Source organism: Vespula vulgaris, chromosome 10 (genome assembly GCF_905475345.1).
Source record: "Vespula vulgaris chromosome 10, iyVesVulg1.1, whole genome shotgun sequence".
NCBI lineage: Eukaryota > Metazoa > Arthropoda > Insecta > Hymenoptera > Vespidae > Vespula > Vespula vulgaris.
In genome coordinates this window covers 4597501-4617115 of record NC_066595.1, presented here as the reverse complement: position 1 = coordinate 4617115, position 19615 = coordinate 4597501, and the positions used below count along the sequence as shown (strand labels likewise).

The window sequence follows — 19615 nt, the reverse complement described above, 5'->3', positions numbered from 1 at the left end:
CATTGAACCATCACCACCAACCACCACCGTCACTACCGCCACCATCACCATTACGACGACCATTATTACCACATTACATCATCATCAACAAGCATCGTTTCTTATTTTATTTACTAATACCTTTATCAATTACGAAACACGTTCTCGTATTCATTTTATTTCTAACGACACAAAGAACATAATTCATCCGCTTTCTTATCTCTCATCATCATCATCATCATCGTCGTCGTCGTCATCATCATCATCATTATTGTCGTCGTTATTATTGTAATCTTCTTGTGTAAAATATTAACACACTATTATTAATCTTGATGTCGTTGTCTTATTCTCTTCGTTATGGTCATTGTCGATGTATCGTTGTTATTATTTTCTCAATGTTGCTCGCATATATTCGTTTGGTAAATCGATCCTGGATCCATGATCGTGCCCCGAGAGTTATCGCTCTTTTTCTTTCTTTCTTTCTTTTTTCGCTCTTTCTCTGTCTTTCTCTCTTTTATATCTCCCATCTGTGTTCATTAGTCTTATCTATCTCTTCTTATCTTTAATCGATATTGCAACTTCCTACTATTTCTACCCCTTTCTAATGTGTCTCCATATATTACGTGTGTTTTTCTTCCCCCATTTGTATTCTTTAACGAAAAGAAATAAATAAATAAATCAGAAAAATATATTTGATACGTTCATAACATCGATAAATGTAGGATTATTAAAAAAGAAAATAAGTAAACGTATAAATAAATTTCGTATAACTATTTACGAAGAAAAAAAAGAAAGAAAAGAAAACGGAGAAAAAATAAGAAAAGGCGAAAAATTCTACGTCGCTTCATACTTTACCGACACAGAATATTTTTCTTCCATATCAATCGTAGGGTTTAAACTACCCTTAACTTCGAACTCGTTTCTTTATCGTTGGAACTTCTACATCGCGCCATCTGGCGAAGGGTAGTGAAGTTAATGGTTAGAAGAAAAAAGTGGGAAAAATAGAAAATGATCGTACCGACTTCGAATCGTTTCGAACCGATTCGACAGATACAAGCGCAGCGACTTTAATTATCCTTTCTCTTCCTTTGTTTTATCAAAAAAATTAATTAATCAAATTATATCAATTAATAAATTCGATCGATCTTTCTTCGTCTCTCTCCTTCTCTTTTTTTCCTCTTTTTCTCTATTTCTCTAGCAAATTTCTCTCCAAAATAGATGGCACTACGTGCGTGTTTTCAACCCTCTCAAATTTTATTTTCTATATTATACTAGTTCGCTCCTCATGTAAAAAATTAATATCGAGTGAAAAATATAGATCTATAATACACAATACATACGAAAGCTCGTACATCGATCGTAAGATTACGATACAATTCTGTTCACACGTTTTTATCCTTCTCCTTTCTTTATCTCATTATCTACCCATATATTTATCTATCTCTCTTTCCGTCTATTAAATTTCGAGATAACATCGCCGTCGCTACTACTACTACTACTACTACTACTACTACTTTGTGAAATTAAAAAAGAAGAAAAATAAACGAACAATCGACAATTACATCGACTAATTGTTTCTCTTTCTTTTATTTCTTTCGAAAATATACCCAATTAATTTTAATTATAAAAATTACTCTTGCCGTCGAACAATTCGCAGGCGGTCATTGTCCCAATGACTAAACTAGGAAAGAAGGTGAAGGAAAGGAAAGGAAGAGAGAAAAGAGAGGAGTAGGAAAAAAATAAAGAAAACAAAAAAAAGAAGAAGAAGATATGAGAAAGAAAATAAGACCAAAAAAAAAAAATTAACGAAAAACGAAACAATAGAAAGAACAATAAATGAGAAGAAAGAAGAGTGAAGAGGAGCTCGCGACATTGTTAGTTTAATTATCTTTCCTTGACGTGTCGGGGCCACCTAGGTATCGTAACCAGAATAAGAGTAGAACGAAGAGTAGAAAGAGGAATAAGGGGTGGGAAGAAAGAGGAAGGGGAAAGAGGGAGATAGAGAGGTAGGGGATAGGGGTAGGAGATACAGAGGAGGGAGAAGAGGAAAAGGAAAAGAGCATCCTGTCGTTTGGCTGACTGCCAACGAACTATAATCAAGCTTCACTCTCCATCTCCTCCTACTCTACCTACTCTACCTCCTCTTATACTCTACCACTCCTCTCCCCACTTCTCTCAACCCCTATCCTCGAGTATGTCATGCATAGAATCGAGATTCGTACTAAAACGTGCTGCCTCTGTCGCTCGCTCGCGTTTCTTTCTCTTTCTTTCTCTTTCTTTCTCTCTCTTCCTCTCTCTCTCTTCAATTTTTCACTTAATTTGTTTCTTTCGTATTTTCCTTTTTTTTTTCGTTTCCCTTTTATTTTTCATTTCCTCTTTCTCTTTTTTCCTCTCTTCGTCGCTTCTCCTTTTCTCTCTTTTTGTCCTTTTTAATTTATTCTCGAATTTATCTTTTTCGCGCGAAGGGTAAAATGTGACGCGGGCTACTCAAGTTTCACGGTGAAAATAAAAAGAGGGAAAGGGAGGGAGAAAGAAGAAGTATAAGTAGAAGAAATTGAAGTAGAAGAAGAAAAGAAAAAATAAAGAAAATGCCAGAAATTAATTTCATTCAAACCGCAAAACATCGCGCGTGTGTGTATATATATATGTATGTATGTATGTATGTATGTATGTATGTATGTATACATCATACGCGTTTTTCTCTCTCGATGCGAATGACAATTTCTGTCTTGTGATCGCCGTTTCTCTGGTAATTCTTTTTTTCCTTTTCTACCCTTTTCCTCCTCTAGGAAAGCGCATTTTAATTAGAGAGCGAAGATTAAATTAAAAAAGAAATATATATATATGTGTGTGTGTGTGTGTGCAGTCTTACATTAGTAATATACCAGCATGTGGTGAGAGTCGATCAATGAAATATTATTTCGGATGACCGAGCGATTAAAACTAACCGATTTTAAAAGAAGTTAATTGTCGGATATCGACGAATGAAATTAATTGTCAATTATTCGTTACAAACAATATACAAAATATAATAATAATAATAATAATAATAATAATAATAATAATAATAATAATAATAATAGTAGTAGTGATAATAGTAGTAGTAATAATAATAGGAATCTTCAATTATCTAATAATTAGTTATTCAACATAATTCAAAGATATCTATCTAATTTATACACGGATTATTATTATTTTTACATCTCAATGATATGCAAAACTATTCAAATTTAATCATTAATTCGTTAATCGTATCAAAGATCAACGAACTAATACAATCGTACGACGGGATTAACGTCGACGAGTTGAATAACGATATTTGTGACTTTTTGGCGATACGTTTATTTTTCTTTCTCTTTTTTCAACAAAAAAAAAAAAAAGGAAAAAAACAGTTAAAAACCGTTCGTACCATTGAATCAAATTATTCGGCAACGATTTTAATATCGTTCGAGAAGGAAAAACAAAAATAAAAAAAGTAAACAAGCGAAAGCAAAAGTAAAAAAAAAAAAATAAAATAAAATAGAATAAAATAAAAAAGAAAAAGACTTTCGTTCTCGTAGGACATAGACAAGAAACATAAACGGAGGATGATGAAAAGTAAATGAAAAATTGCGAAGGGAGAAAAATAATTAACGACCCAGCGAAATAATCTACCGGTGAATTAGGAGAGCTTAATGAACGGAAAGAAAATTGCTGGGAAATGTTTCAGAATACTTCGTAAAGGAAAGAAAAGGGTTCCGTTAGTTACTACTACTACTACTACTACTATTACTATTACTCTATCCCCCATAGTAATTCCAATCAATTCTCACGTCTCTGGACGGTGCGCCAGCGTAATCCCAGAACGAGATAATCGTTGGATTATGCGACCGTGCACCTTCGCTAAGACGACTATCTCTGTCTCTATCTCTCTCTCTATCTTCCTTTTCATCCTTCCTTCTTTCTTAATTTTTTTTTTTTTTCGTTACAATTTCTTTTCCTTTCTTTTCTTCTCTTCTTTTTTCCTTTTCTTTACCTCTCTCCTCCCCTCCTTTTGTTTTCTCTTCTTCTTTCTTTTCTTTTCTTTTCCAGTATGATAATGACCACTTTTCTCGTCTGCTATCATTAAATTTTACTTGAGTTATCACTCTATCTCTTTCTCTTTCTCTCTCTCAGACAGACTCTTTTTTCTTCTCTCTTTTCTTTTCTTTTTTCTTTTTTCTTTTTTTCTTTTTTTTTTTTTTTTTTTATTCCTTTCTCGCTCCGACGATTATGATTATTATAGTTTAGCTTCGTTATACGCCCGGATAGTTCCATTTGAGGAAGATGGGAGAGATTGAAATTTCGATATTCGAAGAGTTATTGATTTTGAAAAGAAAAAAAGGAAAGAATAAATAAATAAATAAATAAATAAACAAATAAATAGAAAGAAATAAAAATAAAAATAAAATGAATCGTCGAAGTTTGCTATATATACAATATATATATATATATATATATATATATATATATATATATTTGTTTTTTTATTCTTCTTATATACTTACATTTTACTCGACGATATATCCAATACAAGTGCACCGTGTATCTTTTTCATCCGCTCAATTTAACACGCTTTTTATAAAATTTACGTCAACTAAAATAATATATACACATATATATATACATATACATACACATACACATACATATATATATATATATATATATATATATATATATATCGATTTTCACCATTTTCGTTACATAACATTTTTACTCGGACGAGTGAACAGCAGAGATGCTCCGTTACTATCCAACAAGATATACACGTTTCGTTCGATATGAACGAAAAGGATATGTTATTCCGACACGTTGAATATATAAAAGGGATTTCACATGGATCTCCATCTTTTCTCGTTTCTTTTAGAAGCTCTCACATAAGATCCTCGCACCCTTCTTATTCAATTCGTACTAACACACACAAATACGAGAAATCGAAATGAAAATTTCTTAGATATTTTCTTATACTACTTAATTTTTTTTTCTTCAAATAATCTTTTCTTCAAAGAATTAATTACCTACATACATTAAAAATGCAAACCGTGTAAAATTGTTTTTAACTCTCTCTCTCTCTCTCTCTCTCTCTCTCTCTCTCTCTCTTTTTTCTGGCCGTCTATCTGTCTCGGTTTGAATCGTACGCGAATCGTAAAGAGCTTTTCGTTGAAATCCAACGTTGTGCTCTGTTCTCGAATAAGCCGAGAAGCTTTTCCACAGCACGATTTCACTCGGCTAGATCGTTCTCGAGAATAGAAGAGAAGCTCGAAATTACTTTTCCATTCTTTCCTGAATCAATCTCGAATTTAGTAGCTATTAACGTCCCATGGAACGTCGCTCCGCGTCCTCAAATCTTTCTCAAATTCATTCACTCTCTTCTTTCTCTCTGTCTCTTCTTTCTCTTTGTTTCTTTTCTTCCTCATAATTTAACTATATCGACAATTTTACGTCTATCGAAGTTATTAAAACTCTTTCTTTTTCTTTTTCGTTTCAACTCCAACTTTCGATAATCAACGGGGAGTTCCTTTATTCAGGTATCTTAAACTATTGTAAGAATAAAACGAAAAGAAAAAAAAAAGAAAAAGAAGAAAATATGTATTATACATCAAACTTATTCGTTGGATAAATGAATGGAATAGTTGGCAAGTTTTATCCAACTTTTATCTAATATATCCTAATTTCTTTTTCTCTCTTTTTTTTTTTTCTTTCTTTTTTTAACGTCGTTTTTCATGATACGCATTTGTCGAGATATCGAAGTCGTTCTAATATCGTGCGAGAGTATAAATATAAATGAAAATGAAATACTTTGAGACGTTCAAATCGAATGGTATATATCGCGTATGTGCTATGCATTATATAATCTTAAACAAAAAAAAAAAAGAAAAGAAGAGAAAAGGAGGAAAAGAGGATAGAAGAAGAGAGAAAAAAAAAAGAAAGAAAGAAACGAAACGTTCATTAACGAAAGTACATTTCTATTTCGAAAAAGGCTCCGTGAAAATAGGTTTCACGAATGAAGGGCGAGGAAAACTTACATTTACTTTTTCCACCGTGCATTACTTCGAGAGGAAAAAAAGGGGTTTCTAAGGATCGATCGATTAGTCGGAAGAGGGAGGGAGGGACGGAGATAGAAAAAAAAGAGAACCAAAATAAAATGAAATGAAATAAAACAAAGTGAAACAAAATAAAATCCAGTAAAAATAAAGTAACGTAACAAGAGAAGAAGAAAAAAAAATAAATAAATAAATAAATAAATAAAAAAAAGAAAGAATTAAGAGAAACACTGACGAGAACTTTTACGAGGGATTCATCCTGCTTTTTATTCTCCTCCATTTTTGTTCCTCTTTTATTTTTCTTTCAATTAAATTGAACGAATCCGGTTAAGATTCCTTGGTGTAAATCGACCGACCGATCGTTCGATCGTTCGATAGATCGATAGATCGATAGATCGATCGATCGAATCGAAGCATTCGTTGATTCATATAGTTACGCCAATAGTAGCAGATTCCCCTATTCAAGTTTAGTGCTCCTCTCTTAACTCGCCTCGTCGAATTCCCAAAATCGAATTCGCGATAATCGCGTCAGATTAGAATCCGTCTAAACGATCGTCTTCTTTGGTTCGTTTCTAACTGCCTTTAGTTATGTAACCCTCTATCCATTACTTTTCTCTCTATCTTTCTCTCTCTCTCTATCTCTCTCTCTTGCTTAGGACGACTCCTCCACCCCATTTTATCTGTCAATATCCGTAGAAGTCGAATTTCAAAAATATCGGAAGTATTGCAATCGATTTTTGTTCACATTCTATCGACGAGACATCACTTCTTTCATCGAAGTCAGTCGATCTCACTCCAACGACCTCACAACACGACCTCAAATCACTCTCACTCACCTCTACACCCCCTCCACTGTACCACATCACGCCTCACCATTCTTGTCCATCTCTCTCTCTCTCTCTCTTTCTCTTTTTCTTTCACTCTATTTACACATCTCTTTTCTTTTTCTTTTCTTACAACTCAACAAGATATCTAACATAGAGCAAGTAACATAGTTTAGTATTAGTAACCACGAACGTAGAAATCAGATAGTTTAGATAGTTTAGATAATTAAAAAGAGAGATCACAATCAAATTTCAGAGAGAGTTTTTCTTTTTTCTTTTCCTGAAGGAGTAAAGAAAGAAATAAACCATGATGTATAAAAAAGCTATAGAGAATTGAGAGTGAATATGATGAGAAAAGTTTTTTATCTCTCTCTCTCTCTCTTTCTCTTTCTAGCTTATCACAATGCTTTCCTTTTCTTTCTTACTCTATCTATCCACCCTTCGTTAAGTCCGATCTATCAGCACCACCGTTTGTACTCGTCTTCATTTTATTTCTCTCTCTATCTATCTATCTATCTACCTATCTTTCTCCATCTCACGTTTCACAACATCTCTCTCTCTCTCTCTCTCTCTCTTTTTATTTGTACGAATATAACAACGTGCTAAAAACACGCCCAGTTTCCCTGGTGGTGCAAATCGTCATCGTCATCAATGGCGACGACGCCTCCCCCGCCATCGGCTATGATGCCCGCTTCCGCTTCCGGTTCCGGCTCCGGTACTCAGGGCGTCGTACTCTGTCCACGTACGCTGTCTCAGGTTCGACGATCACGACTACGCAGAGCCCTCACCGAGGCTACCGCAGAGACCGTCGGCTACGTCAAGACGGTGGGGAAGAATTTCTTTTGATATGCCAAATAATTAATACGTACCTTATATATACTTGATTACACGCAATTTAACATTAAACACGCTCACGCATATTGTGTGTGTGTATATATATATATAATATGTGTATATATATACACATATTGTATTATTTATGCGTTGTCTATCTCGTACGAATTGTCTATTTTTATTTTTACTTTTAATTTATTTAATTTTTTTTTTCATTTTTTGTGACACACGTCGATGCACGATGCTTTAATGAAGAATAGAGAAGGGTTGTATCGAACGTTCAAAACCGAGATATTTTCTAAGAACAGGGTGTTCTTTCTTTCTTTCTTTCTTTCTTTCTTTCTTTCTATTCATTTTTCTCTTTTTTTCTTCCTTTCTTTTGTGTGTGCCCGCGCGTGCATCTTTAAGATATATAAGATGTATCAGAACATTACGTTTCGACTAGTGTGATCTTTTTTTTTATCTGTGCAACGTGGAAGAGTAAATTTCAATAGATTGTGTGTAATCTTTCTCTCTCTCTCTTTCTCTCTCTTGTAGCATTAGACCTCATGGGACACCCTGTATATTTAACTGTCTAGGATCAATGTGTCACTGCAGGGATTAATATCATAATCGCTTCGAAACAATAAATCTCTCTCTTTCTCTCGAATAATCATTAAAATATATTTCCTGTTGAATCCGATCGAAAATTTTTGTTTTTTTACGGTTTGCATTCTCCAAGGAAGAAATATATTTTTAATCGAAGAAAATTAAAATGATCGTAATATAGACAACGTCTATAGATACCATCAATATTTCTCTTTTTACATAACCCTGTTCTTCAATATCCTCGGTTTTTAACGTCGTAATATACCCCTTAACACTTAATCGTGCATACCGAGAGACATCATCTCTCTCACGTCTACGTAGGATATCGTCATTAGCTTATAGAACACGCCTTTTCACAACTACCACATAGCTGCATCTACCACTACCATTACCACTATACCACTACTATTATACCATGCCATGATCTTATTATCGTTAGGTTATACTAACCCTGACCTGCATTTTCCAATGATATCCAATGTACATATGTACATATACAGTATGTATGTGTTTGTGTATATATATACATGTTTGTATTTGTATACACACCCATACAAATACACACAAACACTATACGTCGATAAATTTATCCACATCGAATAATCTGTCCATCTACGATCACAGATTTTTATAAATATTTTTCTTCTGAGAAATCTATCTTAAAAATTTATATCTTATTTATGTCCTTAGGACATTTATCTTCCTCTTGTTAATTAGTAATTAGTATCGTTAGAAACGATTAATACACATTATTTACGATCGATACGAAGAGTTTTGAAAGTTTCGTTATACAAAGTTTCCGCAAAGGTACATAAGTTTGGTTTAAGGGAAATATCGACGAGCCATATAACAGGGACCAGAAACTATGAGCGTCTCTCTTTGGCAAAGTTTATCGGAACAAAGATCAAACGGTTCGACACGAAAGACAAATTAAAATATACAAAATTAATAAAAAATATCATCAAACTAAAAATATAAACAAATACTTCTTTTTTCGTCATTCCTAATCGATCAGAATAAATCCGATTCGAAAAAATTAATTCGAGAGGAAATAATTTCGTTTAGAATATATTCCGAGAGCAATTATTAATTAGCAAACGATGATACACAAATAAATTGAGATAAAAAAAATATATGTACAGGATGTTCAGAATACAATCCATATATTTATAACTCCATTATATTTATATTTTCTTTCAGATATATAAAGAAAGGTAAGGCAAAATCAATTTTCGAGATGACGCTTTATAGTATCGAACAATGCAATTTGTTTCCAAATTTTAACATACCACTTGACAAAACGAATGTTATCAAAACGAGGAGAGAAAGTGAGGATTAATTTTGCGACAACCTGTACATTGATACGCGATTTTTAACTTAAATTAAAATAGAATTGATGTCAATACTACAAGAACTTACCAAAAAACAAAAAAAGAGAAAAAAAAATTCTTTCTAAATTCGTTCAATTAAAACAAAGATTATCGGTTTAGAAAGAAGATATCCCATTAAAATTATTTTAGGTTTTTCTAACTTCGTTCTAGCAAAGAAGACGATGCTTCGTGCTACAGGTAAACGTATACGATCGCAAATTTAATAACTATCACCACTCTTTTCACCCACTACCCACCACCTTCTTTAGTAGTATATATCAGGGCACGTGTTTGATCTCCCTTAGAGAGAGATCCCACCCACCACCCACCTACAGCCCCCCTCTTATCTCGATAGATACTTGGAAAAAAACGCACCCGTAGTAGTTGAGTCCACGTGCACGATTTTACACAAAGTTATCGTCACATAGCACGATTTTCCAATATCACACGTATTACCAACACGTGAGAGTAACCACCACATATGTGTGTGTGTGTATATATATATTTTATACACACATACAAATGGAAGTATATGTCCATGACTATGGACGTGCGAAATCTCGACTTTAATATCGTTTCTCTATCGGAAAATCGATATTAAATATCGAACGTCACCACTAGCCTTTCTTTCTTTCTTTTTTCTTTTTTTTCCTCCCTCTCTCTCTTTCTCCTCTTTTTCTCTCTCTCTCTCTCTCTCTCTCTCTCTCTCTCTCTCCCTCTCTCTCTCCCTCTCTCTTTCTTTCTTTTTTCTGCTTTTTTATCAAGCGACTTTTCACGATGAAAGACATAAAGTAAAATTAACGTGGAAATCTCTATACTATATTCGAGAAATTTGTCCAAATCGAATGTAACCATAAAGAGCAACAAAGAATCATATATATGTATATACGATATATAATATATTTATATAACAAAAAAAAATTAAAAAACAAAAAAGACAAGAAAGTATTACTAGCAAATATAAAATAACTTTCGAGTCTATCCATTCGTTGAAAGGTATCTAACAAACTTGTGATTATTAAAACACGTCTTTAAAGGGAGGACGAATACGTCGAAGATGTTAATACTTAGTAGGTATATATATATATATATATATATATATATATATATATATATATATGAGAATAACAAGAGAACGAGGGGGAACTAGGACGAGATTAGATGATAACTTGCTAAGATTAATTGTATGATATTATTGTCCGTAAACAATGGCTTTGAGAATTTCAAGTATCTACAGAGGAAATGATATAAGAGTAAGAGAAAGACAGAGACAGATAGACAGAGAGAGAGAGAGAGAGAGAGAGAGAGAGACAGAAATACCTTTTCGGTCGAATGTCAGAGCTATTGTATTTAGAAGTGTCCGAGCAATGATGATGGCTATTCTCTCTCTCTCTATCTCTCTTTTCCTTTCACAGTACAGAATAAGTAGAATAAGAAGAAGTAGAAGAAGAAGGAACGTAATTAGTCCTTATATTTTTAGTTATCCTTTTGAATGTATAATGAAGTAGGAAGAACGACGAAAGATCGGGATATATATATATATATATATCCCGAAGTGAGAGAAGAAAAAACTAAGTACGCGAGTTGGAAAGGATTCACCTTGATTATATGAAGGTTAAGACGAGAGATGAGATTGTGTGTAGGAGAATTGAAACTAAGGGTGGGAAGGAAAGAGGGAAAGAAGGAAGGAAGAAGAAGGATGGAAGAGGGTGTGAGGAGGTCTAACGAGGACGAGATGAATCTAATGTATGAAGAAACAGGACGAAAAGGAAGAGAGTCGTTGCATTACATTGTTCTGTTGGCTCGTTGACGAAAAAGAAATAGAGAAAGGTGGAAGGTCGAAGAAACCGTATATGTATCGTCTTCATATATATATATATATACGTGTGTGTGTATATGTAGAACATAAATGGTGACCTAACTCATTCTACGTTTCTTTATTTGGCAACGTCGTGGGTGGTGACACACAAAAAAAATCGAACGAGACTGCTACCGATACTACTACTACTTGCTACTGCTATTGTTTTTGTTGTTGTTATTGTTAGTGGTGGTGGTGTTACTAAACAGCTTCTACTACTGGCTGCTATTACTATAACTGTGAAATACTACTATACTGTGTTGGTTTCTTTCTGTCTTTCTTTCTTTTTTTCTTTTCTTTCGTCTCACTTTCTTCTCCCATATTCTTACGTCATTCCCTTATCCTACGTCTTTTTGACTTCGGAACATCTTCATTTTTTTTCCTTAGCAACAAACCCCCTTACGTCTTCAACCCTCCGATTATTATCTCGAAAACGATGTCGCGTCGAGAGGTATGTGTGTGTGTATTATGTGTACACGTGTGTATGCATGAAAATGCTTTCTCGAACTGTGTACATATTGTACACAAAACGTATTAAGAAAAAGAGTGCTACGATGACGTACACATATATACATTTATATGCTGTAGTATATATCGAGGGTAAATCGGGAACGAACGCATCGAACCAATGCAGTATCTTCTATATATATATATAATATATATATATATACCTCTGTAGATTTTTATTCCTCAGTTTTTATTAAATCTCAAATTATCATACGAGCCATCAGAAAGTATTTAACAATGATTTCTTTGACAAAGAAAAAAGAAATAATTTTTTTGTTATTATCAACCTAACGTCACGATTGTTTTTTATCGTTTTCAAATTTATCAGGAATATAGTAAAACATTCTATCGCCATATCGATCGATCAATTTTATTCTATATCTCTTCTTATTCCTACGAAATAGTCTTTCGACATTCGTCTCGGTCAAGCTGCTTATTCTACTGGCGTCGCATAGAAAACTGGTACGTTTGCTTCATGTTTTCACGGAAAGTAAACGTTTCCGATAACATAAGTAGGAACACGTGGAAGTAAATGGTTCTATTCGTCTAGCTTTCCCAAATATATCCGAATATAAATTTTCAAAATCGTTTTTCACATACCATTATGGTATGAACAGGATAAAGGATGAATCAAAAATTTTCAAAGCATAACCGACGTGCATATTATTTTTGTTATAGCATACATATTTATTATATATGTGTATATAAATATTTTTTTTTTTTTTGGTTTATCTATAATATATACGACACGAGTATTTGCTTCGATCGATGTTTCCAATATATTTTATATCTTTTTCTGTTTTTTATTTTTTCTTTTTTTTTTTTTTTCATCGTACCTATTTCTTTTATTGATTTCTCTTTTCTTTTCTTCCAATTTTTCAATACATATATATATATATATATATATATATATATATAAAAGAAATAAAATAAAAATTTTCTTTCTAAGATATATCCCGTCTAACGAGCTCTAACACGAACGAACACGAAATGATTCATTGAAGTGAAAGAAACTTATTGGATATTATGTAACGCAATGCGGCTTGGCATAGAAAGACGTTCACTCTCGCTTGCTACGTAAGTAAGAAACATAATCAAAATCGTATTCTGTAGTTGGCAGACGTTAATGGCAGACGTGTTGCTCCCCATTGCTGTGAACGTCTGTCAATTAATTTTACGATGAATTCAAGCAGAGTTATTACTTTGCACGTGGCAAGACAGCCGTTAATATTTACTACGACGAACGAAACGAAAAAAGAATTAAAAGTATATTTTAACTCGTACGAGTAATTATTCTATTATTCGATTAATTCATAAATTAATACAAAAAAAAAAAAAAATCATTTATATTACTTAAAACGATGATTTCTTCATTCATTTGTCAATCGAGTAAATGTAATCGTTCGTTTCTCTATTTATTAATATTTTACGTAAGCTAATGATACACAAATATTTTTGCATACGTTCATCGTAATAAATGTCTATCTTGTAACTTGAAAATTATTTATTAATGAAAAATAAGAAAAAAAAATAATAATAATAAAAGGAATTAAAAAAGAAACGAGAATAAAAATTTCTAAAGATATGAAACGAAACAACGCAAAGCAAGAATTTTTTCAACGCACGTAAAGTCGAAATAAATTCGTCCAATTCATAAATTCATTCGAAAACATAACTTTGAATCAGATCAATAAATAGAATAGCTTCTTTTTCTATTCTTTTCCTTTTTTTTTTAACTATTTTACGTAGCTAATAATTCATGAATACTTTTTTTATACGATTTCATTGCAACAAATTTCTAACTTACAAAGGAAGTTTATTTACGAATGAAAGATATAAAAAGGAGTATTAGAAAAATATCAAACTTTGTAAATAAAAATGTCTAATAATGCGAGACAATAAGTACACAATGTAAGATGAATGTTTTAACACTCGTAAAATTTAGATAAATCCATGTAATATCGCTTATGCTTTAAATCTCAACAGTTTTGACTAAATTCATAGACGAGATTCGTTAACACGATAGATACACATAATGCCTATGATGATGTTTGTGAACGAAACATGACAAGCAACGTTATCGCGAGAGCGTTGGATTAGAAAATATAAAGGCGACGTAGATAGTCGTGCAGCGGTGTTGATGGATCATACGATGAAGATAGACGTATGCATGACAAGCGAGTAAAACAAGGGAATCTACTTCGTCAAACGATTGATAATTATCATAGCCCATAGTCGTTTACTTATTGGTCGATCGTTATCGTTTCTGATGCTTGACATTAACGAAGATCGATACATCGCTTTGATCGAAGCATGCTCTTTATGTTTGATCTTTTCTCGCACGAGAAAGAGCGAAAGAAAGAGAGAGAGAGAGAGAGCATAAATTCGTAAAAAGAAAAAGCCAAGAAAATATTACAACAATAAATTAGATATTTATTTCTTGATCACGATCCTCTTGATCATCGAAGAAAAGAAAAGAGATAAAGAATGAAAGAGAGAGAGAGAGAGAGAGAGAGAGAAACCGCGAATTACTTGAAAGCTGTACTTTATGAAATAAAATTACTTCTGCAAGTTCTTCAATTAAAAAACTTTTCGCATCTCTCGAATGAGAGTTCGAACGATATAAATCCGTGAATCGTTCAACGACGACTGGTCGTTCTCGGCTCGTCGTTCATCCGACAAAAGAAAACAAAGGGATTCTTCAAGAATCGATATGAAAAAAGAAATAAAATGTTGGCAGAAATGTCGACAGAAAGAAAGAGAGAGATAGAGATATCTTATGGAAAGACGATCAAGAAGAACGAGTGTAGTAAAGGCGTCCAACTGTTTCCTTACGTTTTTACAAACGAGATGTGTGGTCTCTCTCTCTCTCTCTCTCTCTCTCTCTCTCTCTCTCTCTCTCTCTCTCTCTCTCTTTCTTTCTTTCTTTTTCTCACATACAGAGTTTCGACATATCGACTTGTTATCGATCCACGTTAGAAGTTAGAAAGGGAGAAAGAATGATGAAAGTCGGACAAGAGACATTCCGAAGAACAATTCGAGAAAGAAAATAATTTGTCCCTAGGTAGCCAACTTTCTTCAGTGACCGACTACACTATACTTTCAACTTATACTACTAAACAGACCACTACTACTACTATTACTACACTACCCCACCGCTATCACCATCACCACTACCATTACGATCATTACTACTATCTTCTACTTCTATTTCCTCTTCTTTTAGCTACTTCTAAGCTTCCGGAAAAGCCCTCTCTCTTACAAATTTCTCTTTCTTACTGAAGGATATTACCGGTCTGTCAAAGGAAGAACTTTGGATTTCTACGAAATGAACCCTTCGTAATGCACTACCTTTCTCGTTTCTATATAAGATATATATATGTGTGTGTGTATGTGTGTATGTACATATATATCGTATATGGTGTAGATATCGAGACAAGAGGTTGGTCGAATACCTTGACATAGTAGTCAACTTAAAATCCAAAGCAAATAAGAGGAAAAAAATGAAAGGAAGAGAGAGCAGAGGAGAAGAAAGAAAAGGAAAAAAAAAGAACAAAAAAAAAAGAAAAGAAAAGAGGGATGTGCTAACCTCGTACAGTACAAAACTTACTACTTCGTTCTATAAGCTTTCCGCGCTTTTCTCTCTTGCCTTCGCTTTTTTTTTCTCTTATTGCGTGCAAAAAAGGTGTTACGAGTGAAGGAAAAAAGGGAGAGAAAGTAGATATAAAAAAGAGGTTTATATATATATATATATATATATATATATATATATATATATATTCTTCCCTTCTGCCGGTTCCTCCAATAATGCGAGCTTTTTTTCCCTTGCTGTCTACAAAAGTATACAGGAAGCTCCTCTCTATCGCCATAACGTAGTCGTAAAGCTTGCTTTTGTGCCATAAATGTCGCTAGTATATAACATTTTGTTAGCACTTCTCTCTTTCTCTCTCTCTCTCTCTCTCTCTCTCTCTCTCTCACTCTCACTCTCCCTCTCTCTCTCTTAAAGCTATGCAAAAAACTTTATGAATATTCTAAACGTCGAAAATTATGAAAATTTGATGAATTCTAAATGCTAAAATGAATGGGACTGAGATCTTTGTTGACGCGGTTTACTTCAACAAAAGAGATACGTTATTAAAGAAATAACACGTTTTATAAAATAAGATTATTTACAAAAAAAATAATAATAATAATAAACTTATTAATAATATAACGAATATTTTCTAAATGATTATGAATTTTTTTTTGTAAATTAATAACAAGTATATTACCGATGAAGGGACTACGGAAAGTGGAGAATAGAAATTCCGTTGGAAAATATCCCGTTTCCCTTGATAACTTTATTTACTTTAACTTCATCAATTTTCTCTCTACCATAAGAATAATGAGTTTAGCAAACAAATAGGTATCTAAACGGCAAACCGCATTGCGTGCAGTCACGAACGATAAATCTGTTAAATATGAATGAAATTATAATAAAAACCTCGACAGAATTTCAAGCGTTAATTTTTCTCCTTCGGAAAATGATTTCATAATATTTCTAAATATCTGTAATAATAAAACAACGACGACGGCAACAATTATAATAATAATTATTATTGTTGTTAATAAAAAATTATTTTTCTACAATGACATACGTAGATCAAAAAAAGTAGATCAATTTAGTCTCGAGAAATAATTCCTTCGTGTTACTTAAAAATTTAAAGAAGATAGCATGCGAGACAAGATATATCGTTCTTTTTTAATATTTCAAATGATTTAGATCGATCTCTCATTTTTCATTTACGATAACTCGTTCAACGTTATGTGTGATTCATCGATAAAGAGAAAGAGAAAAACAGAGATAAAAAGAGAGAGAGAGAGAAAAAAAAGAGAGAGAAGAGAGAAGAAATTCAAAAAAATATTTAAAAAATAATCCGCAGGTATTTAACGGCCACACTTCATACACCTCTCGTATAAATTTTTCAAAGCGGTGATAAAAGCCAGCTATCCACTCGTATCACTCTCTCTCTCTCTCTCTCTCTCTCTCTCTCTCTCTGATGATACTCACGAACGATCTGGAATCCGGTTATACGTATATATCCTTGAACGACACCGTATATGCAGTATATTCCCTTATGAATTATTGATAACGATATTGAACCAAAATCTACCGTTGTTCGTTTGCGATATATAACAAACTTTGGTTTCAAACTTTCGAGTAAGAAACAAAAATGAAAGAAATCGAACAAGAGAAACGAATTATTAAGAAACACAATGATACGAGTAAAAGAAAGAGAAAGAAAATAGATAGGAATATGGAGGATGGTACATATAGATAGAAGTGATTGGTAATGCGAAGAAGAGAACGAGAGAGTGTTAAATCAAATATCGAATGCGCGTTGAACCACCGTTAATGTTAAATCCGACCTGTAATTACGATCGTATGTCCAGCATTCCGATTCTCTCCGATTTGTATTTCTCCTTCCAACATCCTCTGACCCATTCCAACCCACAGTTCCCCACCATACCACTCGTCTCCTCGTAAATCCATCGATCGGTCCATAGGCATCGGCAAATAGTAGATAAGCCGCCTATAGCTCGAAGTTCACTGAGAGAATTAGTTGGTCGTGTCCTCTTCCCCCCACTCTATTCTCTTCTCCCTATCTCCTTACCCTCTCTCTCTCTCTCTCTCTCCCTCTCTTTCTTTCTCTCCCCCATACCTAAATTCATTCATCTAGATTATCATAGATCATTCCGTACTTTTCGAGTTTCGTTAAACCACGCACATATTAGATATAGTGCATTATTCAAACGCGATTCACTTTAATTAACCCGTTGAAATTTATGGCCAACTATGGGCATATATATAACGGGGGGAGGATACATTCGATATTTCGTGTTACAACCGATCTTATGTAGAGGTATATCGTACACCCACCAATCACCCCCCCCCCCTCCTCCTCACCTCTCTCCCATTTCGTGTATACGTATTCGTATACGGAATTTACTACATACAACCGATACACTTACACGTTATTACGTATATGTATTTACGCATAAAGGGGTGGATGGAAGGTGGATGAAGGGGGAGGAATCACACGATACGCGTTACTTACCGCAGCTTGAACTTCGGCATTATGTGGTTCATTACCGGCTTGATGTTTCGGTCCAACACTCCATTGTCGGGGCAACAATATTCGTGCTACGGAACCACCACCACCATCACCACCACCACCACCACCACCACCACCACCACCATCACTACCACTACCACTATCACCGCATACCGTTTCTCACTCTACCATAGCCACCAACGTTGTTCGCGAAACTTTACAAACAAATTTGTTCAATCGAGTTATCGAACATAATTTCGATACAATTTCTTTTTCCTTTTTCTAAACGTCTAATCTATTCTTTAATAACTTCAAACGAACGATTTCTTTTTTTTTCCTTTTCGTTCTTTGTCCTCTCACTTAATTCCATCACTCGTCAATATCATTGTCATAAAATATATATATATATATTTTTTTTTTCGTTCTAAAAGTTTCCTATTTCAACGAACAATAGTTCGTTCAGCGATAAGAATACCCATCGATTATTTATAAATTCGAAATATTTCGATGGAGTCGATTAATGAAACTCCGAATTTGCGGGATTGGAAAATACTAGACTAGGCTAATTAAATTCATCGATTGTGGTTAAACACGCATCAGACATTATCGTCCGACTATATTCTCGTTATTTATTATATGCGACGCGAAGTATCACGGTCGAATTATTTTACATACCGTTCACGTAAAGAACATAAAGGATTGGTCATATTGTAGAAGATAGTTATGTAGATGTATTCTAGAAACGTAAGTGATGATAGTTATAAAAGGAGAGAATGGAGAGGAAGAATTACGAGGACAAGCGTAAACTTTTTAAATGAGATAAAAACATTGTGTCCTAATTAGCAGCGGTCAAATTATATAACAACAATAACGACAACGATGATAATAATAATAATAATAATAATATTAATAATAATAATAATAATAATATTATTATTATTATTCATTGATTCTTCGTAATTCAATGTTTCTTCGTGTCTACAAAAAAAAAAAAGAAAAAAAAAACGAGAAAGAATGTTATCGTAATATAAAAATTAATACAAGTAAATTATATTACACTAAAAGAGAGAGAGAAAAATATTATGGAAAACTTCGGACACGAAGTAAAAATTAATGAGAATAAAAATGTGAAATATAAAATTAATACGGATTATAATGAAATAAATTTTTTTATATATACAGATAAACATGTATGCACACATACGTACATATACACAGGCCATCTGCAATAAAACGTTCTGTTAATGAAAACAAAAAATAAAACGTAGAACGTATCGTCCTATAGATTATTGTGCGTGTAATTTCAAAGTTACGTGGCATTATACGGAATTAATTATTATTAACTCTTTTCTAAGATCATCTAAAATAGATAATCTTTATCTCGAGAGATTCGATCGTTTGATAGAAAAAGACAGAAAGTTCAAATCCGTTTTTCAATTAATTAATCGTGAGAGACAGTCAACGATTTGTAATCTTTTCTTTCTCGTCGATCTTT

The 19615-nt window shown here is 33.2% G+C and overlaps 1 protein-coding gene across 4 annotated transcripts in view; it reads left to right on the top strand.

The window, feature by feature from the left end:
* LOC127067026 (small conductance calcium-activated potassium channel protein) overlaps window positions 1-19615 on the top strand; it is a 164777-nt gene that overhangs the window by 60004 nt on the left and 85158 nt on the right. For 3 of the 4 annotated variants that reach the window (XM_051001465.1, XM_051001467.1, XM_051001466.1), the window contains exon 5: window positions 7487-7693. The exons of the other annotated variant lie outside the window; for it this stretch is intronic. In XM_051001465.1, the coding sequence (XP_050857422.1) occupies window positions 7487-7693 (207 nt within the window). The remainder of the gene's footprint in view (window positions 1-7486; window positions 7694-19615) is intronic. 4 annotated transcript variants of the gene reach the window in all.